This window comes from Piliocolobus tephrosceles, chromosome 9 (assembly GCF_002776525.5).
Source record: "Piliocolobus tephrosceles isolate RC106 chromosome 9, ASM277652v3, whole genome shotgun sequence".
NCBI lineage: Eukaryota > Metazoa > Chordata > Mammalia > Primates > Cercopithecidae > Piliocolobus > Piliocolobus tephrosceles.
In genome coordinates this window covers 66,746,259-66,764,572 of record NC_045442.1, presented here as the reverse complement: position 1 = coordinate 66,764,572, position 18,314 = coordinate 66,746,259, and the positions used below count along the sequence as shown (strand labels likewise).

The 18,314-nt window shown below is 51.6% G+C and overlaps 1 protein-coding gene across 1 annotated transcript in view; it reads right to left on the bottom strand.

Moving 5' to 3' along the window:
• PALD1 (phosphatase domain containing paladin 1) overlaps nucleotides 1–4,541 on the bottom strand; it is a 42,820-nt gene extending 38,279 nt beyond the window's left edge. Inside the window, exons 1-3 of the mRNA XM_026455325.1 lie at nucleotides 4,328–4,541; nucleotides 1,506–1,608; nucleotides 766–945 (exon numbers count right to left, since the gene is read on the bottom strand). Of these exons, the coding sequence (XP_026311110.1) occupies nucleotides 766–945; nucleotides 1,506–1,608; nucleotides 4,328–4,512 (468 nt within the window). The 5' untranslated portion in view covers nucleotides 4,513–4,541. The remainder of the gene's footprint in view (nucleotides 1–765; nucleotides 946–1,505; nucleotides 1,609–4,327) is intronic.
• Nucleotides 4,542–18,314: the final 13,773 nt, after the last annotated feature.

Below are 18,314 nucleotides of genomic sequence, written 5' to 3'. Positions count from 1 at the left end.
TGAGCACCATACAGGCAGAGGGAAATGTGGGCAGACGGTCCCCTTGAGGAACTTACCATCAAGATAGGAAGATGGGACCTGCACACAGCCCACACCCCCAACCCATTCTGTCTCACTCAAAGCCTTTCCACCTTAACCCCAGGGTCAATTCAGATGCACCTGCACCCAAGAAACCTACAATCGCAGCAGAGCCTCAGCTTGTGTCCTAGGGACACGCAAAACCCTGCCTTGACATCCGGCAGGTAAGAACAGTCCTTGAAAGCAGGCACTTGGGAGTTCAGCTGCCCGGGTTTGAGTCTTGGGGTACCACTCATGAGCTGTGTGACCTGGAGCAAGTCACTGAGCCTCTCTGGGCCTGTTTCCTCCTCTGCAAAATGGGAGACAAACTGCCACTCCATCACAGGACTAACATCAGGACTTAAGTGTTAGTGGTGATCACCATTCAGCAAGCTGTCAAATTATGAGCTGGCTCCTCCTGTCACCTGGTCATGCCCCCTACTTCCCCCAAGACTCCCAAGTAGGGTCTATGAAGGCTTCTGACCTTGTGCCCCGCCGTCCACTCAGGACGTGCAATCAACATCTACCAGAATTTCCCAACCAGACCAACTGCAGTGACCGTCCTGGTAGGTAGGGCCTGGTCCAGGCCACCACCCTACCTCCCCAGCATGCAGCAGGCCCCTCCAACGCCTCTAAAGCTGCCCCTCTGAGGTGCCCCTCACCCTGGCTTTGGGGGCCTGGCTTCTGCCTGGGAAGTGACATGCTTACCCTATGTCCGTCCTTCTGGAGTTTCTGGAGGACCCGCCTGAACCCTGAGAGGCTGGGCTGTCCCATGCCGAACACAGCGAGTCCACCCTGCACCTGCCGGAAGTTGGGGGCCCCACAGCTTCCCACGGTGCCCAGCATGTCCATCTTCTCAGTGACATCCCGCACCAGAAAGTAGCGACCCTGGCAGGGGAGAGCCACAGGAAGGTCACTTAGATAGCTCAGGGGTATTTTCTGCAGATGGAGCTCTGTTCTGGGCTCCAGGGGACAGGGAGGGGGGAAATAGGGGCAAGAAGAACATGATCCTGCCCTCAAGTTGCCTGCAGTTCATGGAAAACATAGACACAATATATAACTCTCTGTGATCTGGGGAAGGGTGTCATCAAGTGCAGGAAAAGGAAAGACATCTCCTCCAGAGGAGACATCAGAGAGGGCTTCCTTCATGTGGGAGGTGACGTCTGAGCCAGGCCTGGAGGAAAGAGCAGGGAGACACTCTCCAGAGGCAAAGCTGGTCTTGGGTAGGAGGTCCCCTGAAAGGGGCTTTTGTAGGAAGGCAGAGCTGGGGAACCAGGAATCAACCAGAGGACCACAGTGTTAGCTCCATCCTAGGGCCCTGCCAGTTCTGAAGATGGGCAGAGAGATGGGGAAAGTGGGGGAGAGCCAGAGGGACGTGAGGGAGGGAACTCATGAGAGACAGGGGCGGGAGGTGGCGGGTGGGCTGGCATGGTAACGCCTGAGCTCACCTGCACCAGGTAGTGCTCAGGGGTGGCGTCCGAGAGCCGGCCCAGCGTGTAATGAGCCTTGAGCAGCTCGTCATGGATCTGGAACTCCTCCTTGCAGTTGTACCTGTGGGGGACAGAATGGAAACTAAGTCAAGGAACCTCCATGGTCAAGGCCAGCTCCACCCTCACAGAGCCCATGGCAGGGAAACCCCTGTGGCTACGATTTGTGGCAGAGACTGCCCACTGTCCCTCAATATCCACTCTTCCCTTCTTCCTCAACAAGAGAGCCCCAGGGCTGTGACTGGGGACTGAGCCACCCAGCTGAAGACTACATTTCCCAGCATCCCTTGCAACTCATTGTGGTCACATGATTGAGTTCTGGCCAATGAGATGTGAGGAAAAGTGTGCAAATTCCAAGCCATTCCCAAAAAGAAGAAGTGCCTTCTATTTTGTCTTCTCCCCTTCTTCCTGGCTAAAATCCAGAAGTGATGGCAGAGGTAGAACATCTTAGATCATAAGAGGAAGCCACATGTTGAGGATGTTGGAACAATGAGGGAGAAGGGGCCTAGATGATCATGGAGCAGCCATCCCAGCCTGGACATCCTCCTGGACTTGCATGTAACAGATGAGCTTCTGTCCTGAGGAAGGCATCCTATCTGGGTTATTTTGACAGCGGCCTAGCCTGTACCCGGAAGAAGAAACATAACTGGATGGTCCCTCCATCAGATTGTGTCGGAGGGACAATCCCTTCACTGTTAACTCCACACACAGCGAGGTGGTTTAGAATGCAGGCTTGGGGCATGAAGCCCAACTCCACCCACCACTTGGTAACTCTATTGCTTTGGACAAGGAGCTCAGTTTCCAGGAGTTTCCAGGAATTCCTACTCCCAAGACTGTCCTGAAAATTAAATGTGATAATGATTATAAGTGCTTAGCCCAGTGCCTGGGGGCACAGAAAGCTTTTATTAATATAATTGTAGTTCTACCTCCACACAGGGCTATTTCAAACAAAACCCACAGATAAAAATCAAGATTTCTGCAGATGCTAAACCAGGCAAAAGTCCCAACCACTCAAGCAAGATTTACTGTGCCCTCAAGACACAACAGCTCCCTTGCTGACGATAACAATGAATACGACAGGGCCTCCCAGAGTTCATGATCTGATGTTAGGTCCTCTTGACAAAAGAAGCGTCTTTTGGAAAGGCAGGGGGTGGAATGGGTGGGGCAGAGGAGCACTAGAAGAGGCCTGGGTTCCCACTCCAGCTCTGCCTCCTTGTTACCACGTGACCCATGGGGAGCAAGTCTCTCTACCTCCCTGAAACCCAGTTTTCACATCTGAGCTAAAATGCATTAGATCAGGGGTTGCCATTCCTTTTCTGGAAAGGGCCACACAGTAAATACTTGAAGATTTGTGGGCCATACAGTGCCTGTTGCAACTACTCAATTCTGCCATTGAGGTCCTAAGCATCCACAAATACTGTGTAAGTGAAAGGAAGTGTCAACATTCCAATAAAACTTCATTTGAAAAAAACAGGCCACATTGGGCCTGCAGGATGTAGTCTGCTGACCCCTCTATTGGATGATCTCTAGAGGTCCCTTCCACTTCAAACTTTCTATACTCCCAAAAAGGGCTGCATTCATGGCTGGCTCCAGGCCCTAAGCACAGCGCCGTGTACAGGATTTTTACGGCTGGTCAACAACTGTTCTGAGACACACCACTTGGTTAAATATTCTGAATGTCATCTCTGCTTCTGTTAATAAGGAAACTGAGGCCCAGAGAGGGAAAGGGACTTTGCAAGGTCACAGAACAAAGCAAGGGCAGAGCCAGGCCTGGGGCATGAGTCTCTATGCTACCTTCAGGCCCCAAACCACCTTTGTCATCTGTCAGTACAGAGACTACATATCAAGTCTCTTTTATATGACATCCCTTTTCCTCCCCTTATCAGAAGCCCAAGAATTGATTATGATGACAGTTTTCCTGGCAGGCCCCAGAGCTGGCAGGCAGGGTTTATCATTCCCACCCTCAGGTTTCCTTACACAGAACGTCCCATCTGCTAAGTCTCTGCCAAACTTTGATGTGCGGAACACATTTAATTCCTAGCTAGTCATCTCCTGCTTCCTGCTTCCTGGAAGACCCAGAGGAGGGAAGCACAGTGGGCAGAGTTGTGGAAAGTACGAGGCTTCCCAACGCACCAGGAGATGGATCCAATGTCCCCTTCATCTTCCTGTCCTCCCCGGCACAGCTGTCCAGCACCCACCCCTTCCTCCAAGCCCCACAGGGCAGACAGGGTTTCAGGGCCCACCTCATGACCCTCTTCCTCTGGACGCACGCAGTATGTCCAGATCTCAGAACACCAGAACATGCTGCCAGAACAAGCCCTGATGGGCATCATTAGGATAGCCGACTAGCAGCTTCCAGCTCCTTCAGCCCAAGGCCCTTCAACAGCCTAGTGTTAGCCTCAGTTTTGAGCTGAGATTATTGTTGGTGAAAAAGAAATCTCAATTTCATCCATCAAGTACATAAACTTCTTTTGAAAATGTTAAGCCAAAAATTATTTTCAAAGGGGGGGTCCCCCAGCCACGCCTCCTCCTCCGCATTCCCTCGCACTGTGGATGTGGTGAGTAGCATGGGCTCAGAGACCCATGACAGAGACCTAGTTCTGCCAGGTGCATGCAGCGTGACTCCCGATGAACTGCTTCATCTCCCTGGGCCTCCATGTCATCATCTGTGAACCTGAATCCAGCCTGCACGCATTAAGTGCTATGTGCCACTGTACCCCCAGGCAGGTCCCCCTGCCCACCATGTCTCCCAGGGACATGGGCACACTCCCCCTGCCACTTACGTGATCACGACAGGGGCCACCTTGTTGGGGATGATGGACTTGGCCTTGCTGTTATGCAAGCTAGAGGTCTGGAAGGAGTGGACACTGACGGAGTGCCGACCGTCCATCGTGCCGCTGCCCTGGAGGCCCTCAAAGGGGGTGCCTGCCGAGACAGTCTGCTGGGCTGTGCTGGCTGTTGTACCCATAGTCTACTGGCAGCCTCAGGACCCCAGACCTGTGGAATAAGAGGGTGTGCAGTGAAGGAGGGGACGGGAAAAGCCACAGCAGGAGACCTGACCCACCTCTCGCCCTTCATCATACAGAGGGAGGCAGTTCACTCTGCAGCTGGAGACAGAGGGAGGCTTGCCACCTACACCCTGGGGCCCAGAAGATCACATGCTCACAGAGTGCCTGCTCCATGCCCAGCCCTTTACCGATGCTTTGGAGGAGTCATGGACGTAGAGAGACATAAAGATGCAGTCCCCAACCCCTTTAGTTTGCACTCCTCTGGTGAAAATGAGACAGAAAGAGGTGAATCATCCACAGCAGGCCAGGGCCTAGAGTTCAAAGTGACTGTTTCAGGTGGTATAGACAAAGGCCAGACATTCCAGGCTAGGAGAAGCAGGAAATGTCACCAAGAGAGGAGAACCAGGGGCAGATAGATGCAAAGAGGGAAGTCAGAATTGGATTTGAAGGCTTTGGATGGGAATGGATGCAGGAGGACATACAGCCACGAATGTCATAAAATAAGGCCAGGGAAGTCCAGATTAGGTGAGCTCTCAGCAGATCAAGTGTTCAAAGAAAATACCAGGCCCAGACCTGAATTGGTGGCTCATGCCTATAATCCCAGCACTTTGGGAGGCCGAGGCAGGCAGATCACTTGAGGCCAGGAGTTCGAGACCAGGCTGGCCAACATGGTGAAACCCCATCTCTAATAAAAAAAAAAGGACAAAATTAGCCAGGCATGGTGGCACACACCTATAATCCCAGCTACTCAGGAGGCTGAGGCACGAGAATCGCTTGAACCCTGGAAGTAAAGGTTGCAGTGAACAGAGATCCAGCCACTTCACTCCACCCTAAGTGACAGAGTGAGACCCTATCTCAAAAAAAATAAAAACAAAAATTAAAAAAAATCTGAATCAACATCAATATCCTCAACAGGCACAGCTCCCACCCCACTTGAAGAACGCCGGGTACCCTTGGGGATTCGGCAATCCTCCTGCAAGTCTCCCTCCTAAGGAAACACTTGAGGATGTGTGCACAAAGTGGGTACCACGATGTTTTGTTGACTGGGGTGTTGTTTATAATCACACAACACTGGAAACAACCTTCAGCCCGCAGCAGAGGATTTGCTGAATAAATAATGAGACATCTATAGGGTAGAATGTTAAACAGTCATTAAAAAAATCATATTGGCTGACACGGAAAGACATCTAGGACAGAGCAGGTTGCATAGCAAGTGCGGGGACAGCCCCACCTTAACTCATGAAAGGGCGTCAGGATGAGTCCGAGGGACAGACACCAGGATGCTAGCACGAGTTATCTGCAAGTGATGAGATTACGGACGATTTTTATTTTCTCCTTTTTGCTTATCTGTATTTTCTAATTTTTCTCCTCCAAACATTGGGTAATATGGTTAAAACCTATTTAAAGAATAAAGGAATGGCTAGGAAAGATGGCTAGGACATCTTTTAAGGGCTGGTCAAGGGATGGGGGAGTAATGGCTCAGGAGTTCGAGAGCCAGAACTGCAGAGGAGGGAGGGGGCTGGGAATTCCACATGGACAGAGGGCGACAGAGAGGCGGGACAGAGGCTCAGGTAACTTTCTGGGAGCTCAGTGGCCACTGGCCCCGCATAGCACTGATGGTCCAGGATTGGGGATCAGGGCAAGCTGCCCTGCCAGCCCGCCACCCCTTGACTCTGCAGAAGCACGAGGACAATAAGCATCCCTAGAGCACACCAACCACCCCAGCTGCCCTCATCAGGCACAAGCTGCTCCACATCAGTAGGGACTGTCTGCTCCCAATCATCCACACTCCCCCCGGGCCTCCCATAAGCAGCAGCATCACCTCAAGAAGTGGAAGGTAGGGTCATGGGGCCAGCATGAAGCTGGGGTCAGGTCAGTCTGAAGGCTGAGCTCACTGCCCTTTCTTCCCCAGGTCCTGAACCAGAGCTCTGGTCCCCAGGTGGGTGCTCCCCAGGCCTCCTCTGCACCATGCACTCAGACTCCTACCCTAGAGCCACCTCCCATTCAGAGACTCTCAGAGAGAACAACTCCAGACTCATCGGCCCTCCCAGAACCTTCTCAAACAGGCACCCGTCCCTCTCCAGTCTGGAAAGATGCCCCACCCCCACCCACACCTGTCACCCTGGAAAACTCCCAGGAGCCTCGTGATAGCTTCATTAACATACACACCTTGTGTTTATAAGAGCCCCATCTCCATGGTGCTCCACACCCTAATTTCTCCCTCTTTCTCTCTCTTTTTGGCAAGGGTGGAGGGAATGAGCCTCTATGTTTCCAAACAGAAAAACAGGCAGATCAGAGAGGGGAAGGAGCTCCACAGTGGCCCCCTTACTGGCCAACAGCAGAGCGGAACCTTCTCTCCACTTCACCAGCCCCGGCAGGCCCCAACAGCTCTCATCAAACTTTCCCAGACCCCTCCCAGCAGCCTGGGCCAGAAAGACATGTGGGAACAGCCTGGAGAACAAGGGCTCAGGGCAGCTCTCCCGGGGGAGAGGATGGGCAGGACACAGAAGGGTCTGCAGAAGGCAACAGCTGGCCACAGCTTCAGGCCAAGGCTGGGCATCAGGGCCCGTCCCCACAGGGCTGGGCTCGGCCTGACACCTCCGCCTCTCCTCCCCTGCCTGCCCCCCGGCTCCAGTTCCAGCCACCATCACCTCTCATGGGCTCCAGAGGCAATGACAGGCTGCAGCTGGTGCCCTGAAAGGGTGGCCCAGAGACGACACAAATGTTCACAGCTGCGGGCCGCAGGGGTAGAACAGGCAGCTAGGGGTGGGAGAAGGGCAATGTCCTTTGAAAATCGAGCCCACCTCCAAACTATCTGGGGGGGCGGGGCAACCCCAGGCTTGTCACACTGTAGCTCTCACCCTGAAATCTCTTTCAACTCTGCCAGAAAGAACCTCGCCAGCGTGGGGCCTTCCTCCTGCTGGCCACACACTGAGGGGCCTTGGGCCACTTCCTTCCCCTCTCTGGGCCTCAGTGTCCACAGCCACTGTAAAATGATAGTGAAGGGCGGGATGGTCCGAAAGCCCCTTCCAGCTTCAGGGGGATCTGGTGCCTCAGATCAGTGGTCCTAGTGGTCACAGCACTGCTGTCGCCTGCCAGGGACAGGGGTCAGCAAAGGTGGGGGTGCAGGTGGGGTGCCTAGTGCTCACACCTCTGCTAGGGAAAGACAGGGGGAAGTGGGTTGGGATAAGATGTCCCTGCATGGTTGGTGAACGGTTTATGCCTTTATTTCCTATCTTCTAACTCTCCTTTTGTCATGAGTGAGGGCTGCCCCTGCAGGGACAGCGGAGTGTGAGGCAGTGCCCCCGGAGCTCACAGCCATTTTCACATCACATCACAGTGGGATCTGGAGATGTCGCTTATGATACCACTCTTCTAAACAACAGTCATTATCAGACCCACCAGGGACCACGTGAGTTCCCGGTCCCCTGCCCACAGACACTGGGCTGACACACCTGGCCAGCTTCGAGTAACTCTGTACCTGGTACTCTTAAACCACTCCCCACTCCCACTATGGGTCCTCACGATTCAGGTTAACTCAACAAGCTTGGAGAATACTAGCGATCCTAGACAGAAGCCTGACTTTGCCTTATAAAACTAGCTACAAAGAAGCTGCAATTAAATTTGCGAAGTGGGATTTGCAATACTTGGGAAACCTCAAAACAAAAATATCACAATGGCCTGGGTGTCCACCATGCGGGGCGCGGGCCTTTCCCCCAAAGACACTCCCCAGTTTAACACCCCCATTGAAGCTGAGCCACTGCAGCCTTGTCACTGATGAGTCTCTTCAAAAGAAAAATGTAACCTTAATTTGCCTAATGGGTTATCTTATTAGTGCAATAATACCTAAAGACAAATATTACCATTTGTTTACTGTTTACTGTTTAAACACAATGTGTTTAAATATTTTGATAGTGCTCTCAATGAAACATATTTCCTTTGTAACCCTGCATATTTTATGTATTTAAAAGAATTCTGAGAAGGAGTCCATGGGCTTCTGCTTGGGGGTCCTTGGCAAAAAAAAAAAAAAAAAGAGGAAACCAGCCAGGCTCAATTCATGCCTGTAATCCCAGCACTTTGGGAGGCCGAGGAGGGCGGATCACTTGAGTTCAAGACCAGCCTGGCCAACATGGGGAAACCCCGTCTCTACTAAAAATAAAATTAGCCGGACATGGTGGCGGGCTCCTGGAATCCCAGCTACTCGGGCAGCTGAGGCAGGAGAATCGCTTGAACCCAGGAGGCGGAGATTGCAGTGAGCCAAGATGGCACCACTGCACTTCAGCCTGGGCTACAGAAAGACTCCATCTCAAAAAAAAAAGAAAAAAGAGGAAACCTTGCTTGAAGGGAATAACATTCCCCACTGCAAACACAGGCCTTCTTCCACCTTCTCTGCTTCTGTTATTAACATTCCAAAGCCCTCATGAAGTGCCGGGCACCTTGCTGGATGCTTTTTGTCATACGGATCCCCAGAACCCTATTAGGATGAGGCCTCATTGTGTCCATTTTCAGATGAGGACAGCTGGTCTTTGGGAAGGGGCAGCAGTTGATAACTGCCCCTTAGCTTCCTCCCTGCCTCTTTAGACCATACCCTACCAGCAAAAGCAGCTCATACTGTCCCCTTCCCTCTTGGATCTGAATGACCCCCAACCCCATTCACTCCATTCTCTGTGGGAACACCCTGACGAGGCCTCCTAGAGAGATACACAGCTTCCAACAGATGGTCAGGGACTCCAGGACCCATCTCACCCATGGAAGCCCTCAGTATCCAGCTAAAAAGCCACAGAATCATCCAGGCTGCAGCTCCAATGGCATTTGAGAAAGTCTGGCACACAGACATGCCATTCTCCTGCCTCTCATGGCAGTCAGAAAAGAAACTGACTGGCTGGGCGCGGTGGCTCACGCCTATAATCCCAGCACTTTGGGAGGCTGAGGCGGGCAGATCATCTAAGGTCAGGAATTCGAGACCAGCCTGACCAACATGGCAAAACCCTATCTCTACTAAAAATACAAAAATTAGACGCGTGTGCCAGCAGGTGCCTGTATTCCCAGCTACTTAGAAGGCTGAAGCAGGAGAGTCGCTTGAACCCAGAAGGCAGAGGTTGCAGTGAGCCGAGATTGCGCCATTGCACTCCAGCCCGGGCGACAAGAGCAAAATTCCACCGCAAAAAAAAAAAAAAAAAAAGAAAAAAGAAAAGAAAAGAAAAGAAAGAAGAAAAGAAAAGAAAGGAAACAAAACTGACCTGTGGAGTCCCTGGTAGAGAGGTTACCTCATTTCCTTAAGAGGACTCAAGCTTCAGAAGGTGGGACATTAGCTCCAACTCACCCACTAGCTGCCTGATGATCCAACATACTCGCCCAAGCAGCCAGAGTGGTAAGCCTCTTGTAAATGGCAGTATTCAAGCCCAGGGGAAGCTAGAGATGCCCATTCTGGGTCCTACGGTAGGGACAATAGGCTAGAGGTTTAAGAGCTGACTCCTAAATATCTTGGGAGTAGAAGTCCATTGCTTTGTGTACGGTTCTGGTGGAAATGAACCACCACCATTCCAATCTTGGTTTCCCCACCTCGAATCCAAAGCTCACACACCCCCACTTTCTTTGTCCTTGCCAGGGTGCAGCAGCCACAACCTCCCAGCATGTCAAGCCCAGTGGGCTTGAAAAAGATGACTGGTAGCTTTTCCAACGTAGAGTCTGGCTTCTCAGACTGTAGCAGAAAGGTGGCTATCTGCCATTGACCCCAGCCACCACGCCAGCCCCGTCGCTTTTTCCTGCCCTCCCTGCCCGCCAGAATCCCAGACCCTCTGGCACAATCCCAAGACCCACCTTAGAGATGCTGAGACCACAGCAATCTCCACAAACAGCTGTCACCGCAGGACCCTATCGCTGCTGAGGCCTAACCACTCAACAGCCCCTGCCCTGTAACCCCCAAAAAGCAGATTCAGAGCTGGCCACATCCCTGAAGGTCATCTAGCTGCTGTGGTCTGAATGTTTTGCCCTTAAAAACTCACATGTTAAAATCCTAACCCCAGGCTGGGCACAGTGGCTCACACCTATAATCCCAGCGCTTTGGGAGGCTGAGGCGGGCAGATCACCTGAAGTCAGAAGTTCGAGAGCAGCCTGGCCAACATGACAAAACCCTGTCTCTACCAAAAATACAAAAATTAGCCTGATGTGGTGGCACACACCTGTAATCCCAGCTACTCGGGAGGCTGAGGCAGGAGAATTGCTTGAATCTGGGAGGCAGAGGTTGCAGTGAGCTGAGATCGCATCACTGCACTCCAGCCTGGGCAACAGAGCCAGACTCTGTCTCACACACAAAAAAGAAATCCTAATCCCCAAGGTCATGGTATTAGGAGGTGGGGGCTTTAGGTGGGGAGGGGTAATTAGTTCATAAGGGCAGAACCCTCAGGAATGGGATCAGTGCCCTTATAATAGGGACCCCAGAGAGCTGCCTTGTCACACCTTCTGAGGGATACAGCAAGAAGGCAAGATCAATGGAAAAGTGGGCCCTCATCAGATACTGAATCAATGCCTTAGTCCTGCACTTCTCAGCCTCTAGAACCGTGAAACATAAATTTCCATTGTTTTTAAGCTACCCAGTTCATGGTGTTTTGGCATAGCAGCCTGAATGCACTAAAATATTAGGGTCCAGGCGCAGTGGCTCACACCTGTAATCCCAGCACTTTGGGAGGCTGAGGTGGGCAGACTGCTTGAGCCCAAGAGTTCAAGACCAGCCTGGGCAACATAGCAAGAGCCCGTCTCATTTACAAAAAATAAAAATACATAGTAAAATGCTCTCTTTCCACAGATGAGGCAACTGAGGCACAGGAGAGTGATATGCCCCAATTCACATGGCAAGTGGCCACAAGGACAGAATTGGGACTCAGGGCTCCTTTCTCCAGACCCAAGGCTCCCTGGCTGGGCTGCACTGCCTCTGGCCTGAGGCAAAGGGGAAGACTGTGTTGTGAACACACAGAGATGTGCCAGTATGGAATTAGGCTAGTCAGTCACTGTGTGTTGGTTGAGAGCGTGTGACTCACATGCCTGCCAGGGGGCAGGGGTGGGGGACTCACTGGGGGTGAGATGGGGTTTGAACAGCTGCCTGAGAGAGCCAGAGACCCTGAATGCAGAGACGGGGACACCAGGAGGGCCAATGGGTGAATCTCTGACTGCAACGCGTTTGACGTATATTATCTCATTTAATCCCGACCCAAAAAAGAGGTGCCGACTCTTAACAATTCAATATCAAGTCAATTTTTTAAAAATGTGAAGATGTGCAAAAGATTTGAAAATACATACAGATGCCAAATAAGCACATTAAAAAGATGTTCAGGATCATTTGTCATCAGGGTCATGCACTAGAATGACAAATTTAAAAGACTGACGATACCAACCTCTGGGGAGGATATGAGTAACTGGAACTCACATACACTGCTGGTGAGCAGTGAGAGCGTACAGCCACTCTGGAAGACAATTTTGTAGTTTCTTACAAATGGAGACATACCCTTCTCATATGACCCAGCAATTCAACTCTTAGGTACCTATCCAGGAGAAATACAAATATGCGCAGAAGAAGACTTGTACACAGCAGCATAATCATAACAGCAAACATTGAGCCCAACTCAATGTCCATCAACTGATGAACAGACGAGCACAATGTGGTAGATCCACACCATAAAATACCACACAGCGGTTGGGTGTAGTGGCTCTCGCCTGTAATCCGAGCACTTTGGAGGCCGAGGTGGGCGGATCACCTGAGGCTGGAAGTTCGAGACCAGCCTGACCAACATGGAGAAACCCTGTCTCTACTAAAAATACAAAACTAGCCAGGTGTGGTGGTGCATGCCTGTAATCCCAGTTACTCAGGAGGCTAAGGCAGGAGAATTGCCTGAACCCAGAAGGCAGAGGTTGCGGTGAGCCCAAATTGTGCCATTGCACTCCAGCCTAGGCAACAAGAGTGAAACTAAGTCTCAAAAAAAAAAACAACAACAACAACACAACAAAAAGGAGCAAACTACAGATAGACACAACAACATGGGTGAATCTCAAAACTGTCACCAAGAGAAACAAGCCAAGCCCCAGACTTACACTGTATAACCCCATGAAAACTGCAGGAGCAGAGAGCAGGTCGGTGGAGGAGGGACTCAACTGCACAAGGGTACGTTTTGGGGGATGGAACTGCTGGGGATACTGAATGTGGTGACCACACAACAGCGTATATTTGTCAATGCTGATCAAACTGAACACTTAGGCCGGGTGTGGTGGCTCACGCCTGTAATCCCAGCACTTGGGAAAGCCAAGGCAAGCAGATCACCTGAGGTCAGGAGTTCGAGACCAGCCTGGTCAACATGGTAAAACCCCATCTCCACTAAATATACAAAAATTTGCCAGGCGTAGTGGCACATGCCTGTAGTCCTAGCTACTCAAGAGGCTGAGGCAGGACGATTGCTTGAACCCAGGAGATGGAGGTTGCAGTGAGCTGAGATTACACCAATGTACTCCAGCCTGGGCAAAAGAACAAGACTCTGTCGCAAAAAAAATTAAAATAAAGTGCTGCACATGGCTCCTGTGAGATTTCTACTGGGTGGCATGCTCTGAGTCTTAAGTCCTCTGAGACCCTGAGGACACCTCTTGCTCACCTCAGGGTACTCAGGACTGAGCCCAGTGCCTGTTGCAGGTAAGACTTTAATAAATATCTGTTAGAGGCATGCAAAAGCCCCAGAAAGTTGGTGTTTTCATTCCCATTGAACAAAAAGAAAAGTGAGGGCTTGCAGGAGTGGCAACTCTTCACATCCTGACCCCCCGGCTGGGGACACAGGGCTTAGGCTCTGTGAATCATGGGCTCTGGGCAGGATACCAGCTGAACCCCACTTCCATCATGCATTAGTCACATTATCTTGGGTTCATGACTTAATTTCCCTAAACTGTCTCCCCAACTGTAAACCAGGGACCACTGGTACCTCCCCTGCTGGACCATATGAAGATGAAATCAGTGAATGTGTGCAGAGCAACACCTGGATGGCTCGACGCACAGCACAGCAAGGGCTCCAACTCCTCAGCTGCCCTCACCTCATCCCCCCACACCACAGTTGACCCTGCACTGAACTCCCAACAACCGCCAGCTGCCACCGACGTGAACCTTCAGGACCAAGACTAGAACTAGGGGCCTCGCCCAGGTGCCATCTGTGAATGGCCAGCAGTCCCTGGCTCTCAACCTAGGCAGCCAGCAGGGCAGAGCTGGACTGGGCTGGGCCACAGCAGCCACCCTCCCTTAACAACCACGATCATCACATCACTCTCCTCATTCCGCTTTGTCCGGGAAGCCATTCAGGGGAGGTTTCCATCTGCTCCTGGCCTTCCTCAAGAACCAGGAGGCCCCAGCTCTGCTCTGGGCCCTGGGGCAAGTCCTCCACCCCTGGAAGAACAGGTGCACAGCCCAAGTCAGCTCAGTTCTCTCCAACCCTCTGCCCCCACCAGGTTTGGGCCTCTAGCACCTGACTGGCCTATCTCCTTCCCTTTCGAATCTGATCCAAAAGGCCAGGGCAGAGTCTCGCCATTACTTTACCTCTCCACCCTCTCTGGTTACTGATGATGGGCCAAAGCTGGTTCTCAATAAGTAGGCACCAAAGACGGGGCCATCTACTTCAACAGCAATGGTACTTATTCCTGAGTAGTGAGCTGTAGGGTGGTATTAATTTTCTCCTGTTTTGCTCATCCATCACTTCTAAGTATCTTACAATGAACATGATTACCCTAGGAACATTTTTTTTTTGAGACAGAGTCTGTCTCTGTCACCCAGGCTGGAGTGCAGTGGTATGATCTCGGTTCACTGCAAGCTCCACCTCCCAGGATCACGCCATTCTCCTGCCTCAGCCTCCTGAACAGCTGGGACTACAGGCACCTGCCACCATGCCCGGCTAATTTTTTTTTTTTTTTTTTTTGTATTTTTAGTAGAGATGGGGTTTCACCGTGTTAGCCAGGATGGTCTCAACCTCCTGACCTCATGATCCACCCGCCTCGGCCTCCCAACGTGCTGGGATTACAGGCGTGAGCCACCGCGCCCAGCCTGGAACATTTTCTTTTTAAGTGAAGTTATTTGTATAAGTTTCCAAGTTGGACAAAGGTCACAACTCTTCACCCAGAGAACCCTCACCCCGCCCACCCCAAAGCACCCCATGCTCCTCCAGCCCCGTGTCCTTAACCCTGGCCCTCTGCCCAGACGCACTCTGCCCACTGCAGCACATGTTCCCCTGACAATAATTCCACTCATACAGCCTGGTAGGATTTTTGTGTCTTTGCTACAACCCTCAAGGGAGCCGAGAATTAGGATCCCCACTTTACAGAAGAGGCAACAGCTGAGCTAAGTCAAAGACATGAACCTCCCAGGTGACAGGCTTCATGCAGGCAGAGGCTCCTGGCCCCGACTCCTTCATCTCTTGGGGGTCCCACAGACCCGTCCTTCATGACCTCTGCTCCTCAGCCTCTTTCTCTTTAAAACTAGGAAGAGCCCAATAAAAGCTAAAATAAAGTTGTCTGGGGGCTGGGATCACAGGAACCCTTCACCTGCTAAATTATCTCTTTCTCAAGTGTTTTTATATTTTTCTAAACTAGAAAAAAAAGTTTAAAAGTTAAAAACAGAAAATAGAGGACGTGTGGAAATGCAGCCCTTTGCTCTGCAGGCGGGGCTGCCACTGTTGGGGGGACAGCCCTGAATTCCAGGCTTCAGCCTGCAATCCCTGGGGAGCCTTTGAAGTGAGCGCTGAGTCCTGGCAGGAAGGAGGCCTCATGGCTGTCACACACTGAGATGACAAGTCAAGGTGGGCATGGAGCAGGAAGTGGGCAAAGGTGGACAGAATGACCGGACGGCCCGCAGAGGCACTGTGGCACATGGAGGCCAGCACCCAGGGCCAGCTGAGTGTGGGGATGCAAATCAGGTCGGCCCACTGAGCTGGGAGAAGCTGTGGAGGGATGGGGAAGTCCCTGCCTGCCCTCAGCGAGCAGGGGCAAGCCTCCCTCTCAGCTCACCTGGCAGGCGGGCTCTCAGGATGACAAAGCCTGCCCCACAGCCAGCAGTGGTCCCCGGTCACCAGGTGCAGGCCAGCCATCACGGGCCTGCAGGTTCCTGGAATTCAGGACCTTTTCCAGCACCCCTAGTTGCCTGCCTCCAAGTGGGTCTGCTCTGCTGTTCTGTCTATGGGATCTCAGATTGGGGAGCGGGGAAAGGCTATAATAAGCATTCTAAGGACAACTGGGAAAATCTGAGGATGGAGTATATGCTGGATAAATCAACGTCCTCAGATTGTGCCTAAAAGGAGAATGCCCTTGTTCTTAGGAAATACAGGCTGAAGCGTTTGGGGGTAAGGCCTCTTGATGTCTGACATTCATATGATTTAGAGAGAGAAGTAAATGGAACAAATCTTACCTGGTGTTGGCAGACAGGAGACAGTTTACTTACTGCACTCTTCCTATTTTTTATTTTTTGAGTCTCACTGTGTCGCCAGGCTGGAGGGCAGTGACACGATCTCGGCTCACTGCAACCTCCGCTTCCCAGGTTCAAGCACTTCCTGACTCAGCCTCCCGAGTGGCCGGGACTACAGGCAAGTGCCACCACTCCCGGCTAATTTTTTTATTTTTTTATTTTTTTATTTTTTGCAGAGATGGGGTTTCACCATGTTGGCCAGACTGGTCTCGAACTCCTAACCTCAAATGATGCACCCACCTCAGCCTCCCAAAGTGGTGAGATTACAGGCATAAGCCACCGCGTCCGGCGAACTCTTTCAATTTGTCTGTAGGTTTAAAATTTTTCCAAATAAAAAAATAGGGGTTAAAAAATTTCAAAAATAAAACTGAGAAGTGTTAAGGGGTCTTATGAGAAGTGCTCCATGGATTCCTCCTGGTTCTGCCTGAGGACCCAGAGGACGCACGCTAACTGGAGGGAGACAGCTTGTGGCCCACAGGCCAAAAGGGGTCGCTCTCAGGAGCAATCTGTATGATCCTCATAGTTTTGTATTTCCCATGCTAATTAGCCACCCGTACTTTGAAATCAATGAATTTCAAATAAAAATCTAGATCTCGGCCGGGTGCAGTGGCTCACGCCTGTAATCCCAATACTTTCGGAGGCTGAGGCGAGTGGATCACGAGGTCAGGAGATCGAGACCATCCTGGCTAACATGGTGAAACCCTGTCTCTACTAAACACACACACACACACACAATCTAGATCTCTGGCTTCTCTTGGTGAATTAAAAAATATGCAACAACAAGATGCCACTGGAGGAGGTGAGTGGGGGCTGGACTCGGGCAGGGATCCTGGCAGTCTACCAGACTGGCTGGGCCTCCACACTGCACTTGGGCCCTGCCCTGGCCTCTTGTGGGCTAGAAGGGGACTGTGCTCCCAATCTAAGCCTGTCCTGGGGTGGGCCTTCCACTGCTGTACCGTGTTCACTTGTGTCCCAGAACCTGCAGAGCTTCCTCGCTTTTCCCAAGCCTTTCAGTCCCTGGCCTCTTGGCCACTGTCCTATGAATGAGCTTGGCCCTTGCCCTCAGGCCTCAGGAGCCCAGACACAGACCACACTTTCTTGGCATGCTCTGACCACACTAAGAAGAGGTCACTGCCTCCCTAATTCTAACCACTGCCAGTGAGCTGTCTGCTAACACCTCTAAAGCTTTTCTCCCTCAGGCTCGGCCCCTGCTTCCTGCTTCCTGGCCAACAGCATGGGTTTTCTGGTCCCAAGGCAGGACTGATATCCCCATTGGGAAATCTCTCTGTGAGAGACTCAAGCCCTGAAGCTCTGGTCCAGCTTTTCAGCCTGGGAATGGCCCAGATTTAATCAAAAAGCTCACAATGCCTTCATCCCCCAGCAGGGACAGTCGGCTGAGAACACAGCTGCCCAGAGCCAAGACTGCATTCCCCACCTCCCTAGCAGCAACCTGGGGCTATTAAGTGGCCTTTAAGAGGTGTGATTAGGCCTTGAGGGCTCTGTCCTTATGGTGGATTCCATGCCTTTTTTTGAGAGGGAGTCTCGCTCTGTTGCCCAGGCTGGAGTGCAGTGGCATGATCTCGGCTCACCGCAAGCTCCGCCTCAAGGGTTCAGCCATTCTCCTGCCTCAGTCTCCTGAGTAGCTGGGACTACAGGCACCCGCCACTACACCCAGCTAATTTTTGTATTTTTAGTCGAGATGGAGTTTCACCATATTGGCTAGGCTGGTCTCGAACTCCTAACCTCATGATCCACCCATCTCGGCCTCCCACAGTGCTGGGATTACAGACATGAGCCACCATGCCCAGGGCTCGATGCCTTTTAAAAGAGGGATTTGGGGAGTGAGTTTTATCTGTTTCACATGCTCATTTGCCCTTCTGCCTTCTGCCATAAGAGGACACAGCAAGAAGGCCCGTGCCAGATGCCAAGCAGATATCAGTGCTGTGCTCTTAGACTTCCCTGCCTCTAGAATTGTAAGTCAAATAAATTTATGTTCATTATAAATTACCCAGTCCATGGTATTCTGTGATAGCAGCAGAAAATGGACTAAGACAGGGACATAAGAGTCAGTATAAGATGCCAAGTTCTGGAGTCCTTCCTTACGAGACCCCTTTCCTCCCTGTCTCAATCCTGTTGCCTGGACGCAGATGTGATAACTAAAGTTTCACAGCCATCTTGAACCATGAGCCCTCGAAGCCACGACCTGGGAATGGTGCAGTGGACATCAAGTTCCCCAAGGAAACTAGGGTAGAGCTACTATATCAGACCTGGTCTGCAAAACTCTGG